The sequence below is a fragment of the Lissotriton helveticus genome, chromosome 1_1 (assembly GCF_964261635.1).
Source record: "Lissotriton helveticus chromosome 1_1, aLisHel1.1, whole genome shotgun sequence".
Classification (NCBI taxonomy): domain Eukaryota; kingdom Metazoa; phylum Chordata; class Amphibia; order Caudata; family Salamandridae; genus Lissotriton; species Lissotriton helveticus.
This window is the reverse complement of record NC_136057.1, coordinates 622,988,238-623,009,964: the sequence shown is the minus strand read 5'-3', so window position 1 is coordinate 623,009,964 and position 21,727 is coordinate 622,988,238. Positions and strand designations below refer to the sequence as shown.

The following is a 21,727-nucleotide window of genomic DNA, read 5'->3' as shown; positions in this document are numbered from 1 at the left end:
TTGTCTCTTTTCTTGAAAAAAAACCTCATCATGGGCTGTCTAGATTCTGGAGGAGACTAGAGGATAACAGATATAGTCCATGGATTTGGTTGAACATACGTGAAAGATCTTAATCTATGTAATTCTGTCAGGATCATAGGCGAGGATTAGGCTTTAACTATCTCCACTTTATTATACTGGCAGCCATTAAACGCTATATAGATCAACATTAAACTAAATTTCCTGTAAGTCCTTGTGAGAAGAAACAGAAAACAGTCCATCCAATCTGAACACCCCAGACCCTCTCAACATTCTCTGGAGATGCTCTATCTACCTCTTTCTTTGCTGCTCCAGCAGCCTCAGCTGAGGTTTTTTACCTCTGTTTTTAATAGTGTTTTGTATGCTGTTTAATGGTTTAAAACAAGGTTTAGTACCAGTAATCCTGCTGTGAAGGTTGCAGCTGTTGCTTAATTTTATCTAAATCGCCTTTTCCTTCACAGCGCGGCAGCAGGAATGTTCTCCCTCCTTCTCGGGCGCTTCATTACCCTTCAATCTTGGTGCAGTCATGCGGCCGCTAGGGGGCCGCGCATCTAAATCGTGCTCTATGTGCTCTACCTCTCAGCGGCCGGCACGTCACTTCGCCCGCCCCATCCAAGTTGTGAAGAATGGCCTGCCGCATTTGTGTATGGGGTTGATCCCTACCGTTTAAGACCATTTCAATACTTTACCAGAGCCGCCACCTGGAGCTGAATGCCGACCCCGCAGGTAAGGCTAGCCTCGGGCACACCAAAACCCCTGTTAGTAGACTTTGAGATAGCTCAGTTCTTGGAGAAGGGTGTGATTGTCCCAACAGCTTCACAATCCTATGGTTTTCTCAGCAACCTTTTCCTGGTAAAGAAGAGGGATGGTGCCCAACCCTCTGTCATCAATTGTAGAGAATTCAACAAGTGGCTGGTTTACCGCCACTTCAAGATAAGAGGGTATCCATCTTCTCAAAGATTTATTGCAGGCAAATAATTGGATTTTCCGCATGGACTTTAAGTACGCCCATCTTATGATTTCCATATTTACTCCTTACAGACGTTTCCTGCAGTTTCAAGAATGTCACAGTTATACAAATTCACTTTTATTACTTTCGGTTTATCCTCTGCTCCATGGTGTTTTACCAAGGTGTTGAAACCTGTGGCTAACACTTGAGAGCTTGAGTCATCAGACTTATAGTGTACCTAGACGATATACTCATTATAAATCAATGCTTGTCATACCATTTGCAGATGACTATCGATCTGTTGGAGTCTCTCGGTTTTGTGGTCAACGAGAAGAAGTTGTTCCCGATTCCATCCCAAACCTTCCAATATCTGTGGTTTGCAGTGGACTTGGTCAAAGCAACCCTGAGTCTTCCATCTTGCAGACTTACCAAGATAGAGGAGAAGCTCTGGAAAACACTGTCCAGATCTTTGACCTCTCTGCGTCAACTGGCCTGCTTCGTAGGTCTTCTCTCATTATCCATACAATCAATTTTTCCAAGCCCCCTCCACTACCAGGTGTTGCAATTCCTAAAGATCTTTAATCTTCAGCAAGGTCTCACAAATTACCTATCCATTCCCCTCTCGGAAAAGGAGAAGGAAGAACTGCAATGGTGTGTTTCCCATATGGATGCCTGGAATAGCCATGCTATTTTTGGCTCCCAACCCGACCTAGTGATAGAATTAAATGCCAGTGGCTAGTGTTGGGGAGCACACTGTGTGGAGTTCTCCAAAGAAGGAAAATGATTACGCACAGAACAAACTCTTCATATAAACTGCCTATAATTAATAGCAGGCTCCTTTGCAGTAAAGTGACCAAAGACAGGGCCCAATGTTGTGTCCTTCTCAAGATGGACCACGTAGCAGTGGTTTGGCACATAAACCATCTAAGGAGAATAAGATTGGAGATAGATTCGGATTTGGCTCGCACCTTTCGGAACTAATGCCTGGCCAACCAGATTTCAGTCTTGGCAGAACACCTTCCAAGGGAAGTCCCATAATGTGGCAGATTTGAGCTCCGGTCATAAGCAGGATGTCAGTCTTTGGATACTACACCCACAGGTGTTCCAGGAACTTCAATTCCAGTGGGGTCTCTTCATGATAGATCTGTTTGCCTCTCAGCTGGATCATCAGTCGGAAGGTAAAGCAGTTGGCTGACTGGACCTAGGAGTTTCTCCAGAACTGAAGCAAGGAGAGAGGTTATGCGTTCCCACCATTCACAATAATCATGTGATTGCCCTCCCAAGTTCGGAGACAACAGGCGGATTTGGTTGGGATCACCCCGATTTGGTGTTCTCAAGTCTGGTTTCCAGTTCAGATGGAACTTTCTTGGGATTTTCCAATCCATCCACCCTTGGTTCCAGGTCTCTTCCGGGATCCCAAAGGGAACCCTCATTACCTGGTTCTAGCAGGCTCTCTTTGTCTCATGGCGTGGTGGATTATCGGGACCGTTGGAAATTCCCAGGTATGTCACGAGAGGCTACAGCGTAGCTTGCCAAAGCCTGGGCAGATAGCAGGAATAAAAGATACAGTTCCGCCCGGGTTCGATGTTTGAGTTGGTGTCACCAACGGCAACTGGATCCGTTGGGGGCAGACTTTGTCTTCATTCTGAATTTTCTGAAGGACTTAGATTCTGAGGGTTTGGCTTATAGGTCCATTAATACATTTAGATTTTCAGCTGGACACATGACAATATTCAGGCACCCTACTGAGGATCACCCTCTGGGTTTGTACACTTCTCAGTGGTTTTAGATGGTCCGTTCCACCAGAACACCGATATTCAAAATATTAGGATGTTAATAAGGTTATTAGTTTGTTTAAATCATGGCCTTCAAATAAGTACCTGTCAAGGAACCAGATGTTGCCAAAATTAGTGTAGGAAAATGACTCTTTTGGACATGGTTGGGCCCCACTTTTTGTCTAGAAAATGATGTAGTTTTGACTGGAAATGCAAAGGGTCCCTGCCAAACATATCCCCCATGCCAGATCTCCTTCCCTAAAATGTACCTGTCTTTTCCATGATTGGAAACCCTTCAGCGGACTTGTAAGTCCTTAGTAAAAAGTACCTCTGGTACTAAGGGCCCTGTGGTTAAAGAGGGTCCGTAAGGGCTGCAGCACAAATTGTGCCACCCTAAGGGACCCCTCACCAAGCACATGCATACTTCCACTGCGGCCTGCATGTCTAAGTGCAGACAAAAATGAAGAGTCGACATGGCACACATCCCTGTATACCATGCCCACAGACAGTGCCTGAGATATAGGTAAAACACCCCTCTAGCAGGCCTAAGGCAGGGTACACTATATCTCCTGTGAGGGCACATCTGCATGAGCAGAAATGCCACTGCAATATCCTTTTTTATTCCTGGATATTGTAAGTGACCAGGGAAGCCATAGTAAATACATGGGCAGGGCACACATCAATATGAGCTCCCCAGCTCCATGATGGTTTCACTGAAGTTTGGGATGTTTGGTACCAGACATCTCAGCATAATAAACCTTCACTGATTCCAGTGTCAGATTTATACAAATAATGCACACAAAGGACCCCTTACAGGGGTCCCCAGAAACCTACCAATCCTTAGTAACCGACTGGCCTGAGCCAGTCTGCTACCACCAGTGTTCTGACCTCATGGTGAGAGTGCCTTCTCGTTCCGAGATTGAGTACAATGCCGTTCCAGGGTGGAGGTGCTCACACCTCTCCCTGGTCAGGAAGAGCCATATGTGCCGGGGTGCTTCAAAGGCCTTACACTTTTGTAATGCGACCCTAGCCTCTCCTGTTAGATGGAGCAGGCCCCCTTCCTGTCCTCACCCCCTTTTTGGCACGAGAACAGGCAGGAAAATCTAGAAAGAATAGGGGGTGTACCCCCCTCCCCCCTGCCAACTTCACCCCTCGGGTGCCAGAGGTGAGGTGAAGTACACTTTTCAGTGCCCACCATCTTGAAGATGGTAAGACTCCTCCAAACAGGGATATGTCCACCCCCACATAGTGTAGTCACATTTAAGGCAAGTAATCCATTAGCTACTACCTGGCCCTCCCTTTAAACACCCCTAAACGTAGTATTTAGGTCGCCCCCATGAGCCCTTAACTTCAGTTTCTGATGACCTAAGAAGAGCCGGACACTACAGAGGCGCACCACTAGTGAAGACTGCAGAGATCAACTGACTTGGCCCCAGCACTACTGGCCTGTCTGCAGCCAGCAACAATCCTGCAACATCAACTGACTTGGCCCCAGCACTACTGGCCTGTCTGCAGCCAGCAACAATCCTGCAACAAAAAACGACTCATCCGGCAGCCCAGCGACCTCTAGAATCCTGGGAGGACTGACTGCCTTTAATAAAGAAAATTATTCCCACAAACAACCATCTTCAAAGAAAAGATTCTGTGACCTGAAGAACCGTGAAGCCTGCCCCTGGTTCCACCTCTGCACCCGACGCCTCCGGCCAGAGGAAAAGTGGCCCCCCGGTTCCAGCAAGGTTCCCCAGCGCTTCAGAGCCCAACTTCTCCTGGATTCCGACGTCGCCTGCAGTCTCAACTGTGACCTACTCCTGTAAATCAAAGTGTTTACCTAGTCCAGTAAGACATTTAAGACCCGAAAAAGGCACCCCTCCACCCGTTGATCCTGGGCCTTGGTAAAGAGGACAAAAAGTGTTCCTACGTTCCTGGGTATCGCAACTTAACTCGGCAGGTGTTGGTTTCCTGCAACCAGCATCCTGGTCTGAGCCTGATGCTGGTTTCAGATTTTGTCCGGCTCCATTGTCTTGCATCGGGCCCCCGACTATGTGTTGGCACACTGCACCCAGCCACCCCTGTGCCTCTGGTGGTGTTGTGTTGGTGCTGCCTACAATTAGTCACTTTGTTGTGTTTGATTTCCTGTCGAACAGTTTCGGGTGTGAGAGACCCGGATGTAACAGGCACGGTATTCACTCCGGATGGAGTGACTTTTCACATTTACAGACGAACAAAATGTAGCTCAAGAAACTGTGTCATGCAGAGCATTTCCAGGTGTTCCAAGATTATGTGTTGTTAGAGCAGTATGTTACATTATAGAGACTTTTATAGCACACGCATACCCGTAGGTGTCTTGGCACTTGGAATACATGAGCTACAGAGCTGGAGTATTACTGATTCCTAAATAGCCAAGTCTTAAGTTCCTTTCTGAAAGCAAAATGGGTGGATATAATCCTCAGCTGCAATGGGATAGACTTCCACAGCCTAATTGCGCTGTTAATGAAACTCCCTCCTCCCCAGTTCACTTTCCTGATTCTTGTGGTGGAGATCAATCAATCAATCAAAGACATTTATAGAGCGCACTACTCACCCGTAGGGTCTCAAGGCGCACATTGGTTGATCGTAGGTATCTACTTGGTGAATGCCAGTAAAATGCCTCTCTAAGAAATTTCGGTCCTTCTCTGCAGTGCAGTGCTTTATGGACCACACAGAGTGACTTGAATTTAATTCGCTGTCGCACCAGGAGCCAATGAGGCTCCTGAATGCCTGCGACTGGTATTTGGGGATATCCAAGGCCAATCTGGCTGCTGCATTCTGCACTGCCTGGAGTTTACCAAGAAGTTTAACCCGGAGATTCATATATAGGCCATTAGAATAGTCCGACTTTGATAGAATTAGAGATGAGAACACTCTTTCTGGTATTTCTGGGAATAAAAGAACATTTTCCTCAAGGTTCAAAATGAGGTGGACACTACTTTAGACACCTGGGACTCGTATCTGAGCTAGTCATCCATGATAAATCCTAGATCCCTGGCTTCAGTCACCGGAATGGTAGGTGAGCCCAGGCTGTCCGCGCACCAGGCAGGAGACCATGCTCGAGAGAGATTGCCAAACAGAATAACCTCTATTTTACTTGAGTTCAGTTTTAAACAATTTCTACTCATCCAGTTGCTTAGGACAGCCATGCAATCAAATTTTCTTAGAGAGTAGTTGATATTATTGTCTACAGCCGATACAACCAATTGGGTTTCATCAGCATAAGATGTTGGATTTAAACTGAAACTTTTATTTAGAGAGGCACGTTCCGAGACGTAGATATTAAAAAGTGTTGGGCTCAATGGAGAGCCCTGAGGAACCCTGCATAGCAAGGTAGAGTTTGAGATCTCTCTGATAAGAAGGAAGTTAATAGTGTGAGGACTTTACCTTTAACCCCTATGGCGTTCAAACAGTGAACCAGTAGGTCATGGTCCACAGTGTCGAATGCTGCGGATAGGTCCAACAGGATAAGAGCTCCTGACCCTCAGCCATCCAAGCAGTAAAGGCTTATGTAAAGGCTTATGAGTGACAGAATACCTTCACCCTCAAGGTGAAAGACAATTGCTTATTGCTCTCATTAAACCTCACTTCGATGTGCCATGCAGGAAGCTGGAATACTTCTCCCAATTTGGAGCTCATTCTGTGAGAGGAGCTATGGCCTCCAAAGCTTTTTCATTGGGAGGCCGATTGGAGGACATTCTCACTGAAGTGGACTGATCCTTAGATTCTACATTCAAAAGGTTTTGTACTTCAAACCAGTTTCAAATCTGCCATCTCTGGTGGTGGAAAAGCTTTAAAGTAGCCTAATTGTTGCCTTCGGTCCAGACATAGAACGAAAAATGTCCTAGCTTTCGTAACAGAAAGTTTCAATACTCTTAAGGACACAGAGGGAGGGAGTAGCCCATCCTTTTCTAACTATGTTAGTATGTCCACCCGATATGATGTGATGGTATAATATGAATTTGTTCAATTAATGGGTTGGTACTTTCATACAAATGATGAAGTCGTTGATGATTTCTTGTCTAGATAGAAGTATTGTGTTTTACCGCATTGTTTGAAGATCTTACATATACCGCAGTTGTGAAACCGAAGGCCATACGCCATTACTTTGTCTTCTCTGGGACTGATTTGAATAAACATGAGTGATCCTTTGAGAAGTCAGCTGTGTTCGAAGTAAGAAAGAGGGGGATTGAGTGTGTCCAGAGAATGTTGAGAGGGTCTGCGGCGTTTGGATTGGAAGGACTGTTTTCGGTTTCTGTTCCCAAGGACTCATGGGAAATGTAGTTTAATGTTGATCTATATAACGTTTATTGGCTGATGATATAAAGTGGAGAAAGTTGAAGCTTAATCCTCACCTATGTGTCCTTACTTCAATTGAAACTTTCTGTTACAATAACTAGGAAATCTTTCAATCAAGGGACGTATTCTTGGAGGGGAGATAACTGCTTCGGGATATGCGATAACCAGAGTTGCCTATATATGTAAAACTGATCTCTCTCTTTTTTCAAAACATTTTTGTGCTTTGGTTTTCAAACAAATAAACAAATGGCACATCAGCATGCACAAAGTACAGCATATGAAATCCTTACAAATCCTCACAAAACATTTTGGCAGTACAACACCTCCATCTCTCACATGGAACATTCCAAACACAGTCTGTTACAAGGGATCTAATATCAAACTACAGAGCAATACATCCAAATAATTCCTGTGGGGACCCATTCCACCCATCTGTCATACCCACTCCATAGTATGTGCACCCGGGACGCCAGATTTCAGTGTATTTCCTTGGGCAACCTCGGACTTCATACATAACCTTTTTGGCTGTCGTATAGAGGTCCATTCCCCTTCTACAATCCCCCAGGGTAGGCATTTCCATCGCCCGCCAATGTTTGGCAATGTCCCTTTTTGCCTCCACCAAACCAAGATTATAGAATAGAAGCTGAAGTCTTGTGGCATCCACTTCCGTAGGGATGCAGAGGAGCACGTGTTTGTGGTCTGCCTGCAGAGGTATATAAAGGATCTTACTCAGTTCATTCAGTATGGCAGACCAGTACGGTCAAATGGTGGGAGAGTCCCAGATTGTGTGAAAGAGAACTCTTCTGATCTCCACATCGGTGACAGTGTGGCGTAGTAGCCCTCCTAAATTTGAATAGTCGGGCCTGATCACAGTTTACCCTAAGTAAGTATTTTTAATTGTATTAACCTTAATCGTGACTTGATCACCACCTCGCACAGATGCATTAGGGCTGCCTCCCAATCCGTATTGTTCAGCTCCTCCAGATCGCTTTCCCATTCCTCTCTTTAGATTGTCTTGTATATTATGGTTTATTGTCTTATATGTGCAGGAGATAACCTTCTCTGAAATCTACCCCCTCTAGCGAGATACACAGCGATGTTGGTTGCGTCTATTCTCTCAGCTTGCCTTGCATATCTCTGTTGGATATATTTATAGTATTACGCGGTGTTACGTTGATAGTCATGCTGTAGGAGGTCAAAAGGGACTAATTCCCTGTTTTCTAGAAGGTCCCCCAGCCTTGAAATCCCAATAAGTTCCCAAGTCTTAAAACATTTAACTTCCCTATTTCCCTTAGTCTCATCCCTATCTATTAAGGGGTTTCTCTTGAGCATTTCTTCACCAATCCCAGGCATCTCTCAGTCTAACACCACACTTCGATGGTCAGTTATGTCGCCAGTAGTAGCCACCTCACTTCTTTGCCTCCATACAAGTAATGTAAATATGACATGGTTTGTACCCAAAGACATTCAAATACATAGGTGGGTTGATCTCCAGATGCATAGCCTCAATCATTAATAATAATCAAATGGTCTGCCCAGTAGTATGTCCTTATGTCTTGGAGGAAGATACCACCTTTGTATTGATTGCATTGTTGGGTTTGCAGCGCTGCTCTGGGATGACCTCTATCCCATAATATATTAATTTACTTAATATGTCCCCATTAATTTGAGCAAAGTCCTCGCACCGAATTGCATATTAAGTATTTTGGAGTGCATATAGGAACTTTGGCAGGGCGATTCATTTGAGCATTGTTGCCCAGGCTAACGATGTTAGAGAGAGCATCTTCCAACGGTCTACATCTGCCTGGAATTCTGTCAGTAGGCGACGAAGATGGAGCTCGAAACCACGTTCCCTGTCTCGGGTTACAATTATCCCAAGGAATTCAAACCCCTCTCTCGTTATATGCAGCCACCTGGACAAGTCTTCCAAGTCTCGCTTTTCTCCAATGGGGTAAAGGCTAGACTTGTCCAAGGTGATATAGCATACCGAAAGTGGGCCCTATACTGAAAGATCCAGAAATCACTGGGGTAGTCTCCCTTGGGTGGGTAACATAAAGAGAATCTCATCCGCGTAAAACGAATTCTCTCATCCTCTCCCAACCCTCCCTCCGCTCGGAAGCCCCTACTATCAGGGTGGGGCTGGATCATAGAGGCCAGTGGCTCTAGTACCAGGGTGAACAGGAAAGGGGGTAAAGGGAATCCCTGCCTGGTACCTCTCCTGATAGGGAATTGCTGTGCCAGGACTTCATTTACTCCAACTTTGACTGGGTAGTTACATTAAGAGTTGAAGCCACAACTGGAATATAGGTCCAAAGCCACATTTCTGTAGTATGTGCTCCAAAAAGGGCAAGTGGACAGCATCGAGGGCTGGAGACTTTTCCCAACTTAAGGTGTTATATAGCTTCCTTTAATTCTGAGAAAGGGATGTCCTTCGAGATTATTGTAGTCATCTTGCGGGAGGGTCTGCATTTGGAGCAAAGCCAAATATGTCTCTATCTGAGGAGGGTTTGCCAATGGACGTGTCTCCTAGAAGGCTGCGTAGTATCTAGCAAATGTGCAGGCCATCTCACGGTCAGTTTCATACTTGCTATTGGCCTCTTCTAATAAATGATGCACCCATCAGGAATTTACCTCACATCGGCCCAGTCGGGCCAGTGTCATACGTGCTTTGTGCTCTGCATCATATAGCCTGTATTGTGTAGCTAAAATTTGTGTCCTCATTTTCCTATTCGCCAAGGTGCGATACTCTTCTCCACGGAGTGCCACTTGGCAGAGGGTCGGACGGTCTGGTTCGGAAATTGCAGACCCCTCTAGGGACAGCAGTCTGAGTTCTGTGTCTTCCATATCCTGTGTTTCCCTCTTTCTTTTATTTGATATAACATTTTGTGCCCTATCTCTGAGCACCATTTTGTAGGTTTCCCTGAGTATAATGGCTGAGTCCACAGTGTCTTTATTTTCTGTGCAACATAATTCTGTATCAACCCTGAGCTCCCTTGAGACCCTTTCATCCCGCTGCTCCCAGGCACTCAAACTCCACCCTGTGCCCTGTCGACAAGGTCCACCCCCTGAGTGGCGAGTGATCTGAGAGTCCTTTATCTAAGTACTCCGTTTTGATGACAGTCTTCAGGGTGGTTCATACACCGGAGGTCTCTAAACCCCAATGTATGTGCAGGTCGGGCTAGCAGTGTGTCTCTGGGACTAATCGGGGAAGGTCCTGATCTATCTAAGCCACGAAGTATGAAATCATTAAAACCTCCAACTATTACGTGCAGTAAAGAGTCTGTTTCCAGTAAAATATGTCACTTTCTCAAGAGTGACCTGTTATTGTGAGGGAGCATATACATTAATGAGCATGACATCACTTCTGCCACATAGCCCTCTCACCACTACATATTTCCCATCTGGATCTACCCATGTCTTGGTGACTCTGAAGAGGGGAGTCTTTCTAATTAAAATTGCCACACTCCGCCCACCCGAAGAGAAGTTGGCCTGCGCCAATGTAGTGTAGGCCTCTCTACTAGGAAATCAGCAGCAGAAGCCCATTAAATGGGTCTCCTGCAGGAGGACCAGACCTGGCTTTAACCCTTTAACATAGGTGGTCACCACTACCGGTTTAACTTTATTTCCAAGCCCATTGACATTTCAGAACAGAATGGAGATGACTTCCTTTCTGAATGCGGACGTCCATCCATTACTATAGTCTAACAGTGTTCTATCACCCATGACAAGAGCATCGCATACGCACTGCTGTATCAAATGGATCAATTGTGGTGGCCACCAAATGGGTCTATGAATAACATAATACATTTCAAACAATTCACCAGAATCCACCTCTCCACCCACCCCCATACATGCGTAACACCACGTCAACAAGACAACTATGGGATAAGCCTAAGAGGTCTGTAGCCCACCCTCTTAAGAATCCCCAACTATAAAGTCTAAAGCTCAAATGTAGAAAAATAATTCAGATATTACTCTCCTAGTCAGTCACTCATCCATCCATCCATCCACTGCACACTCACACACACTTACTACGGGTTATCAATCTCTAGGCCTCTATTTCAACATGCACACACCAAAAATGGAAATAATTGGGGAGATGGGACAGAGGGGGATAGAGAAGGTGAGAAAAAGGGGGCGGAGGAGGATAGAGACAAGATGTAGAGTTTGCTGATAGAGAGATTAAATGGAGCAACCCCTCTGCCTTGGATCAGTTCACAGTCTCTTCACAACTTAGTCTGGGGGCCAAGCTGTCTTCCGAGTACTCCATCATAGCTAATATTCGGGTTAGCTACTTGTCCCATCAAGCAGCATCGAGCTACAACTCTTTATGATCAGTATGTCACAGTTTGGCGGATAAGTTAGCCCCACCCATCCTATTTCAGGCCCAGTTCGCCTTCTACCCCTGGAAGAACAGTTCTTTCTTCATCATCCATCCTGGATCCGGAGAGGTTACGTCGACACTTCCAGGTGATTGATGCCATGTGCCCGCGATGTCTAGAACCTGAGGTGGATCTTGACCACATGCTGTGGGGTTGTTCGAAATTAGGGGACTATTGGTCTGAGGTAGGGGACCTCTTGAATGCTGTCACGGATCGGGAGGTAGACTTTGACATGGCCGCATGCCTGCTTCTTTGGTTCCCGCATACCAAAAAGACCAAGGTTACGAGCAAATTCATTGGGTTGGGACTGATACTGGCACAGCGTGAAATCACTTGGCATTGGAAGTCTAAAGAGGGGCCGTCTGTACGGAGGTGGAGGAATGAATTGGTGAAGTGGTCGAGCTGTGAGAGTGTGTTACGAATGCGCCAGGCGACTAGAACTGGTAACGAGAAGAGCTTGGAACTGGCACGGTCCTGGGAGCTGGTGGTGCAGGCATTAAGGGACTACCTAACTGAAGGCGAAGAAACTGATCAGTTATAGGCAGGGATTCCGTGTGACTACTTGCTTGTCAAACTTCCTGATAGTTGTCACCCTGGAGCAGGAGAGGGATGGTGGAACCCGCATTAGCAGCAGTTGAGGGGGAGGGCACTGGGAAGGAGTCGGAGGAGGGGGTGGTTTGCCGGCAAGCGGCAACCTCCCGGACCCGGATGGCCCAGGATGGTAGTCGTGATGATTAGTGACATGATATTGGAGTGGCCTAGGTTTAGGTGGAGAGGGTGGGTTGGTTGTTCTGGGTTAAAAGCAGAAACGAAGTGTTACACTTGACCTGTGCCCCGAATAGGGCATGCACCGAGGCACTTCCAGTGAACTGACTCATTGACGTGCCGCCCAGCCTCCGGGATGTGGGCTAATCGGCTGTGTATTGTATTACTATCGCACTGTATGCTGGGTGCCGTTGGTGTATGGGTTGGCTTGTTTGATGTGTTTATTCCTGATTCTGCAATAAAAATATATTTAAAAAAAAAAAAATCATCCATCCTGGATTTCAGATTTCCCATGCACCAATGATCTTCGTCCAAGGATCTCTCCCTAATCGCCCTTCGCTCTTCTTGTCTTCCAAGGTATCTACCAGGTTCTCTTTGTTTATTCCTCTGCTTACAGAGTGTCCAGTGTTTTGGCTTAACTCCCAAGCATGTATTTTCTGTATTTGACATTTCCACACCTCATTGCTGGTGTAGGCGCCGCTGTTCTGCTAACCAAGCCCATGCTTCTTATGGAGTGTTAAAGAAGAGGAATTTGTCTTTGTATAGCACTTTCAGCTTGGTCAGAAAGAGGAGCATATATTGTATATTCAACAGTCAGAGTTTGGCTTTGACAGATTCGAAGTTCCGTCTGTTTCTGTAGTTCTCCGGAATAATCAGGGAAGATCATAATATGGGAGGAGCCATGCATGAGTTCACCTATCTTTCTTGCTTCCCGGAAAATTGTATCCAGATCCTGGAAGTTGAGAAGACAGACAATGATCGCTCTTGGAGGGGCTCCTTGTGGTGGGGCGAACTGTTGAGGCTCGGTGCATCAGCTCTATGATAAAGCAGGTGGAGAAGCCTACCTCCTTGAAACATGGTCTGAAGCCATTCCCCTAGAAAGCATACCGCACCGGATGCCTCCGCTCCTTCAAGGAATCCAACAAACTGCAGGTTGTTGCGCCTTAAGCGGTATTTTGCATCTTCCACCGGTTATTAGTAAAGGTTTGGAGCTCCTTAATGCCTACCCTCATTGGTTGTGTATTCACTTCTAGTTCGGCCCCTTGGCCCTCCACTGCTCTCACATGGTCCGCCACATTTTGGAGATCTTGCTGCAGCAGCGATACTACCAATCACACTTCACCTAACTTAATCTCAAGGGTCTTGTTTGTGGAATCACAGTCAAGGGCACTGCATTATCTGGCATCTCTTGCAGCACTTCTGTGTCTGTGGCAGCCCCCAACACCTTAGTATACTTGTAATTTTTCCATTCTCTGGGAGGATGCTGTTCTTTATATTTTGTAATTTTGCATGTAGTCAGGTGGAGGGAGGGGAGTGGGTAGGACAACACCTTTGGTTCCAAACTGTGGGCGTACCCATTAGTACCGATGCACCAAGGTAGTCTCCAGGTAGTTGAACACCCTATACGTCTTGAACAACCTATAGAAAATAATACATGCTTCAAAATAGGATCAGATGCACAGTACATTAGAAGAGCACCACAAGAAGACAAAAACAGGCCGAGTTAATGAGAGATGTAGAGCATGCGGAGCTTTACATGTACATGAAAGTAATTGTTGTCCGAACGAAGCTTGCACCATACGTTCAATTATGGCATGCATACTCTTGTGCAAGTGAGGTTAAGCCTATCTGCTGTGGCATACTTGAGAAGTGCTTGTGCATGCAGCGTGAAGAATAGAAGAATACTGCTGTGGGGAACTGTGTTTTGAAATGCACCACGCGAGCGACAAACACACTGTCCGCATACATATCGATGAATGAGCTAAGATGGGATGCAGGCCCTTGCAAACACACATTACCAGAGTGAAACTGGGCTGCTGAGCTGAAGCCGAGCAGGGGAAGGTAGAACAATAGGTTTCCTGTCACAGGGAGGTGTGACCCCCTCCCAGACAGGACTTAGTGTATTACACTGGGGTGGGGCGCTCTGCAGCACCACCAGACTGCAATGAAGGGCACATTTGGTGCCCTTCTTGCATACTCCGGTTTGAGCCAGTTCAGGAACCCTTGGTTCCTGCTCTGGTGCGAAACTAGACAAAGGACGCGGGAGTATCCCCCCTTCTGTCCAGCCCCTCCTCTGGGAGAGACACCCGAGTCCTTCCAACCCTTTCCTTATGTATTTAAGGGCTTCCCCGAGGGTGGGTCCTCAGATTCGTTGTGGAACTAGACTTACCTCTGAAACCAAGACACTCTTGGATCATATGGACGCTTTGATATGCCTGGGAACTGAGCCTGCATTAAGGAAGACTCCTGCCGCTGCTGGTCTCGCTGTTTTGCAAATCTTCTGCATGGTCTGTTGTGTTTCGCTCAGGTTCCCCAGAAGACCTGTGGGACTCAAGAACATCTGAAGAAATCTCCCTTGGAGTGAAGGAGTCACTCCCCTGCATCTGCAGGCACTGCAACAAAACTGACCGGTCTGCTGTTCCCCTTTGGCATCTGGGAGAACGTAGTTATCTGTTAGTTCTCCTCTCTAAAGGTAATGCCCCACCCACCCAGAGGTGTCTTTCAAAAGAACCATACAGAAGATTGATCGTGCTAACAGTCTGGTGCCTCAGAAGGCACACAGAGAATTCATTTAGTTCACTGTACAGCCAGAGACCCTGGCCATGGTGTTCAGTCTACTTTTGTTGACCCATATCTTCCAGGGTCCTACACTTACATTGCACCCCAAGCAACCTTTCGGGCATGTGGCATAACATCAACTTAGTATTCCTCATGCACTTGAACACCTTCTGTGATTGATTCTGGATTAGCTCCAGCCCTCCAGAATTCATCTTCTCTTTTTTATGGTTTAAATCTCGTTATTGAAGTTTTTAGCACTTACAAAAACGCTCATGCAGGTTTAGCCTTCTTGTCTTTTAACAATGCTAAAATCATGACCCTGAAGGGGCAAGCCAGATCAGTCAGTGCAATAATTGGTCCGTGCCAATTTAGAGGAACCTTGCATGCACTATAATTAGCAAGAAGAAACATAACAGTACAAAAACACCCTAAACCCTTCCCTTACCCATTCCCACCCACCACCCGTGTTCCAAGTCCACCACCTAAGCTATCTAGACTATACCTCATCTCTATTTTTTCAGTTGCGTATCAGAGAGGCGTAGGAGAGTTACGGCTCTGGCGGTGAGTGACCAGGGTACCGGGGACGTGTCCACAAGGAGGGAGGGACCAAAAGGGAACAGGCATTAGAAGCGGGGCAGACCACGACTCATAACTGCCAAGTAAGTTACAAGCGGGGACCTGATTTAATCACAGCGCGTTCCTGTAACCCAAAGGCATTTCAGGACTGTGTGTTTAACCACCCGTGTGCAAACTGCTCCTGGTATTTGGTTTTGTTTTGTTAGTAGGAACCGTGTTCTCTTCCAAATAGGCTTGTTGTTCTTTTTTCTTGAAGGGGGTAAATAATTAAAGCCTTAATCACTGGAGCGAGCCTGGGACAATAACTCATTAGTTTCTTTTTCCCTATTCCTCCATCCCTGCATGTCCCTCCCTCACCCGTCTCACTATAGATTTTTTGTACAGCACAAAATACCACCAAAGGAGGGTTAAGGGTAGTACAGAGTGACCAGAATATCTCAGAATACTCACCGCCACTATTGTTTGTTTTCCTTCCGAGTATCCTGGGGGAACCATCACTGCCGACAAGAAAGAGCACAAGAAGCAAGGAAGGAGACTGCGTGCTAACGACGGCGCAATCCACTCAACAAAACTGTACCTACAGTACGACACCCCATTTCTTTTTTTTTTGGTTATACTTGGTCAACGATCCTGTATTAAAGATTTTGCAATAAAGACTTGGACACAAGTATTCTCCCTATATGGCCTCCTAGCTTTCATTTCCGACCCTCCCTCCGACAATCTCTTATTAACAGGACCTTTTTTTTCTTCTTATGGCGCACTTCTAATGTGCTTGTGCACCCTATACTGTGTGGAAGTATATATTATTTTCTATAGGTTTTCTATAGGTTTTGTTCTTCCACTGTCCTGAAGAGGCTCTGAATCTTAAAGGCTAAAAAGCATTGACACCACCGGTTGGCGGAGTCTCCTTTTCAGGTCGAGCCTAGCGCGCATGCACTGCTCTCTCTGCGAGGCATGCTGTAGTAGGGTATGATGTGGAAGTGCTGTGGAAACCTCGCCCACTCTCCGCGCATATTTTTCATTGGCTGGCGGCATTGTCTTTGGTAAACAATGGCTTCCGATTCAATATGAGGCTTCTTAAACCCTCCTTCTTACCGCCCGGTCTCCTTTTGTGACCACCCATAATGACTGGACCTTTTACTTGCGGTGTAACATGGTCGGCGTTATATAGTGGGTGAGCACTATTTTCTTTCAGGCACGCACTGCTCAGCAGCGGCACTGCTTCCCCCATCGGTGGCCGCTGCGGTGCGTGTCGCTCGCCAGCCAGAAGTGTGATCGCTGTTCCGGCTGCAAACGCTACGAAGAGGCGCTCTTAGTTTAAATCAAGACCCGCTCTGTGGAGCAGACCCTGGCACTGCTGGTTTTACCCTGTGGTTGGTAGTTTCACTGTGAAGTATTCAAAGAACCGGGTGTCCACTGTCCAAATGCAGCACTTCAAATGTTGTGTTCTGAAATGGTAGAGTAGATATTTTAACCGCCCGTAGTTTACATTTTAAAAAATATATATTTTGGGCAGCACGGTATGCCATTTGGCAGGATTGCGCGGGGCGCCCGTGTGAATAGGGTGGGAGTTCGGAAGCGGGCGAGTTCCTCGGCACCTGTGACAGCTCGGAGCTGAGGGGCATTAATATTTGCCGGTTTTGTTTTTTGTTTCAGGGAGGACCCGTTTTTGTCTTCCTTTAGAAGCCTGACGGAAGAATCTTGTGAGGCAGCATTGAGCGAGAGGACGGAGGCCTCCAAAGCTCAATAGTGGACTATAATGCAGCATTTAACTTCCTTACTGCACGTCTCTCAGTCTCAGAATTCCCCTTCCTTTATCCCATTACCTCCCGCACGTGCGTTCTACTGTATGTCTTCAATAAAAGTACTGTTTAAAAAATGAATTAGCAGTGGGGACATTAAAAGGTCCAGCTTTACCATACTTGGGCAGCTAGTGGTTAGCCACAAGACATTTAAATACTACCATCACCCTTTTGCACATTCCAGGACTTTTCACCAACAGCAGCATATCTGCCTTGTTAGACATGCCTTGTCAGACCCAGATTCATAGTTTATAATCTTCAACTCTGCCTCAGTTGGAAATTGTGGTGCATCTTCACCAGATGATTGTCCAATTCCTCAATGTACCTGCACCAGACGGCCAAGTCAGTGCTGCGCCTGATGTCATGTTAGGAATAGGATAGAGCCACGTAGGAATACCTTGGGATACAAACAGAATCACTGAAGGAAACAAGCATTGGCATAGCCAATAGGTCTCGCCTTTGAGACCTTATAAGTGTTTAGCCACGCAACAGTTCATGTTGCACCAAGGATATTGTGCTGCATAACTAAATACTTATAAGGTCCCAAAAGTGAGACCTATTGGCTATGCCAATGCTCGTTTTATCTTGTGTGTAGACATCCCAAGCACATTAACTGTACAGTCAACCAGCTTGGGGTTAAACCTAATCCCTCCCTTGAAGGTCACTGTACTGCACATGTGCACTGTGCATGAGACCACTCTGAGCACTCAGACACATGTACGAACTGTGTATGTATCAATGGGAGCTAGAGTGGAGGAGCCCAGGAAAGAGTTTGTATTTGGGCTGGATCAGCCAAGGAGAGCTGCCATCAGGGCACTGTGGAGCTGTCCATGCCTGGGTGGAGGTCAGAGTCCTACAACAGATGATTATTGTTTCCAAGCATAAGGAGACCCGGGGAGAGAGCCCTGGTCCACACAATGTTCACTGATGTAATCACATTGCAGTCACAAAGTAAAGGTTGTCAAAATAAATGAAGTCAAACAAACTGGGTCATTAGTATCCCAACCCGATACTATTAGAGAACAGGAACAAAAAAGCCAGACTCCGAATATATAAAATGAGTTATCTTTGTGGAACCTCATGTTTGTAGCTTTACATTGCAACTCTGCGCATTTTAGCATTCAGCATTTAATAAAAATGATACCCAACACATTAGGAAATGTGATCACATCTTGCTACAGCACTTAGAAGCTGAATTTACTCAGTAGGAGTCGCTTTATAAAACTGGTTACTGGTAAGTCTGCATCACCTGATCCAGGTCTGAGATATGAAAAAAGAACTTGCTGATTCGGCTGCAGCCTCTCTCTATCACAGCTATTTTCTTTAGTAGTTCTTCACATATGACACTTCGAACCAATGTTTAAAAAGAAAGTTCCCACTGCATCTTACTAGATACAAACATTACTGCGAGATTACAAGCTGGACTTCAGCCAACAATAGTCAGAAATATCATGTAAGTAGTCGTATCTTAACGAGGAAGGCTTCCCATTTCTTCAAATGAAGAAATAGGCTTTTAATTCGAAGGTTCTTGCTCGCCTGCAAGCAGTGATGTCTGCAGAACCTTTATAACAGCGTCCTGTCCATTTAAGGCCGGTTTAGAAAGCGTTGGTATGTTTTGGTAGGTTTGTCCCTAAAACGCGAGCCTCGAGCTGTCAAAAACTGTAAAACGCAGAGCCCTCTTCCAACTCTGAGAAAATAAAAGCGTAAATAACTACAGCGTTACCTAGAGCTAGAAGTAATGCACACAAAACCAAGGGAATCAGACCGGGCCTTGATCGAGAGGTAACTACAGAAAAACAGGCTATAAATTGTTAAGCAGGGCAATCGAGTAGAGATGGAAGAATAATAGGAAGAATAACGAGTCAGCCCTCCAGGCACTCGCTGTTAATAACGGTTGGTTGGAAACCAACTGTTTATGCCACTGGGAAAGCAAACTCTAATAATAATAAAATTAATAATAATAATAATAATAACCTAAAGGGAAAGAAACAGCACAGGTTTTAAAAAGCGCCAAACGGCTATTTACACTTTTAATATCTGAATTAACAAACTAATTGTCTCCTCTTGAACTGGTGTGTAAAAAGCTACAGTGAAAAACATGTTAGTGAGCTGCCACAGTTTGAACTACCAGGCACTGGAGAAAGGCCACCATCCCTGAAGAATGAATGGATAGGTGAAACGTTCAAACTACCCTTCTCTAAGCAGAGCATGTATAACGTCAGGGGCCAAATGACGGCTTTATCACACAAAAGGGGTTCCTTTGTTTAAAGCATACTAGTGAAGGCACGCAGATGGCTCTGGATGACCTGGACAAGGCAAAACGCTCCTCTCGTTTCAAACGTTTACATATTTATCTTCCTAGCTATGCAACACCGCCACGTCATGTGGGAAGATCAGAAGGGGAAAGCTTGAAAGATCAGACGTGGTCTGTCTGGACATCAGGATCCCATCATCCCAATCTTATCGTCACTACTAGTGTGGCCTTCAGATTAAACCACAGAAAAAAGATAGCGGCAACCAAACCACGGCTCGCCCTGTAGAACACAAGTAAACCTAGCACACTGTGCGCAAAGAAGCGCGTGCGCATCTCTTCATGTGCTGCCAATGGATCTTATACCTTGTACTCAATGAACCGTCCCTTTTTACCAGTATCACTCAGCATGATGGGGCTTCTGGTTCACTTCCCCTATGAACAAGATGGCGAAACGTACGGTTTCTGACGTCAGAGCAACGCTGTAATGCCCCCCTGGAGACAAGGTGCGAGAGAGCGCAGTTGCTAGAGCCGTTTTAAACTGTAGTGAGAGGTGGGGAGGGGGCAGAGCACCGTTGGGGTAGGGGGCACTGAAGGGGTGAGCGGGCAGGAAGGGGCAACACTGAACAACAGGACCAAGAAAAAGCCTCAGGATAGTGAAGAGATAGCGAAACGAGAGTGGGAGGGGGTGTGCGTAGAAGACTTTGGAGATAGGATAGGTGGTCGGTGTGTGTTGGGCCTAAGAAGATGTATGTAGTACAAAACAAAAAAAGTTGCAGGGGGATGCTGGTAGGGGTCTAGACCAAAGGCGTTGGAGGAAAGCAGGGTGAAGAAACGTGTTGGGGTGGAGATGCAAAGGGGTGGGGGGAAAGCTGGACAGGGGTGGGGGAAGAAGTAGTGTTGAGGAGAGGCGTGTGGGTGAAACGAATAGTAAATTGGCCGCGCGACAGTAATAGTAATGCCGTGTGGCTGTGAAAGAGAAAGTCATCGTGATCACGATCGCTGTTAAAGCGAAAGTGATCGCGATGACGGCTAAAGCACGCAAGGGATGCGCGTGCAGTAGCGCGCGTCCTTGTGCGCGTGAGCGCAAGCTGGTGGCCGCTTTGGGAGTACTTCCAAAAGCCGCTACTAAATGTCTCTCCGAGCAGCGCATGCGCGCAGACTCAGCGAGACCTAAAAAGAAAGCAAGAAACCAGGAGAAACTAACATAATTTAGGTAGTAAGATGAAAGGCCTCAAGAATATGGAACATGGACTTTAACACTTCCTGAGAGAATAAAATGGTAATACCATGATTATAGAACAGAGTCAGAAGAATAAAACAAAAGCAGCAGCCCTGTAGTAGAAAGCATCGCAGGGTGGAGCTTTATGCAGCTGTGCAGTAAGTTCCACATAGTGAAGGCCCTTATAAAAGCAGTGACAGACAACGAGCATATGAAAGTCTAGAGCAGCTAAATGACCAAATTGTTAGTTTCTAGGGTAAATTAAAGTAGCTTCATTATAAGCCATCAAAACTCAGTAAAGCGAATGTGGTCACAAACACATACCATTAATGCAAAGTATATGTAGGAAAGCATACATACATTCAGAAATACCTACCCTCTTCCACTTTCCCTTGAATACAGCTGAAACCAGATGCTGTAGAGCTGTGTCTTGAAATCCTTTAAGTTCGGTTTTGCCACTTTCTTTTGAACAAGGTACTCATGAGCAATCTGGGGTAAAGAGAACAAAAGTTAAAAATTATGAAAGTTTAGACAAAAATAACATAACAAATAGACTAATATACTTCAATACTTACTTTCATAACCTCAGTTTCCAAAATTGCGTCCAAAAAACGATTATTTTCAGCAACCTCTTCAGGAGTCACAACCTCTGCTACCCCAGTTGACATTTCATAGTTGTCCAACAGAGACACAAATGCTACAAAGTAATTCACACACATTTAGGTAGGAAAATGTAACTAGCTTCGATAGCTTATGCAAGTTATATTATACATACTGTGTCTGAAATATTAAAGGTTCCCCCCCCCCCAGACACAGACTGGCACCCTCTACCGGCAACAAAACCTACGACCCATCCCCAAGACAAACGCTATGCCCCTTGCACCCTACCACCTGCCCGAGAATTCGGGTACAGTATAGCATTCTGCCACCCCATCGTTAAAATCTTATTGAACAATTCCTTATAGTTCATGCAAATTAGATTCAAGTCAGAGCACATTCAACGTAGCATTAGTGACTAATAAGGGACATTAGTGCACAATGTAAATTACATACAAATAGCAGAGTAGCAACCGATAAAACATCCACATCCATCATAAGTAAA

The 21,727-nt window shown here is 45.8% G+C and overlaps 1 protein-coding gene across 1 annotated transcript in view; it reads right to left on the bottom strand.

Moving 5' to 3' along the window:
- LOC144770289 (poly(U)-specific endoribonuclease-like) overlaps positions 1 to 21,727 on the bottom strand; it is a 364,086-nt gene that overhangs the window by 154,524 nt on the left and 187,835 nt on the right. The window contains exons 4-5 of the mRNA XM_078654688.1: positions 21,201 to 21,322; positions 21,002 to 21,114 (exon numbers count right to left, since the gene is read on the bottom strand). Of these exons, the coding sequence (XP_078510814.1) occupies positions 21,002 to 21,114; positions 21,201 to 21,322 (235 nt within the window). The remainder of the gene's footprint in view (positions 1 to 21,001; positions 21,115 to 21,200; positions 21,323 to 21,727) is intronic.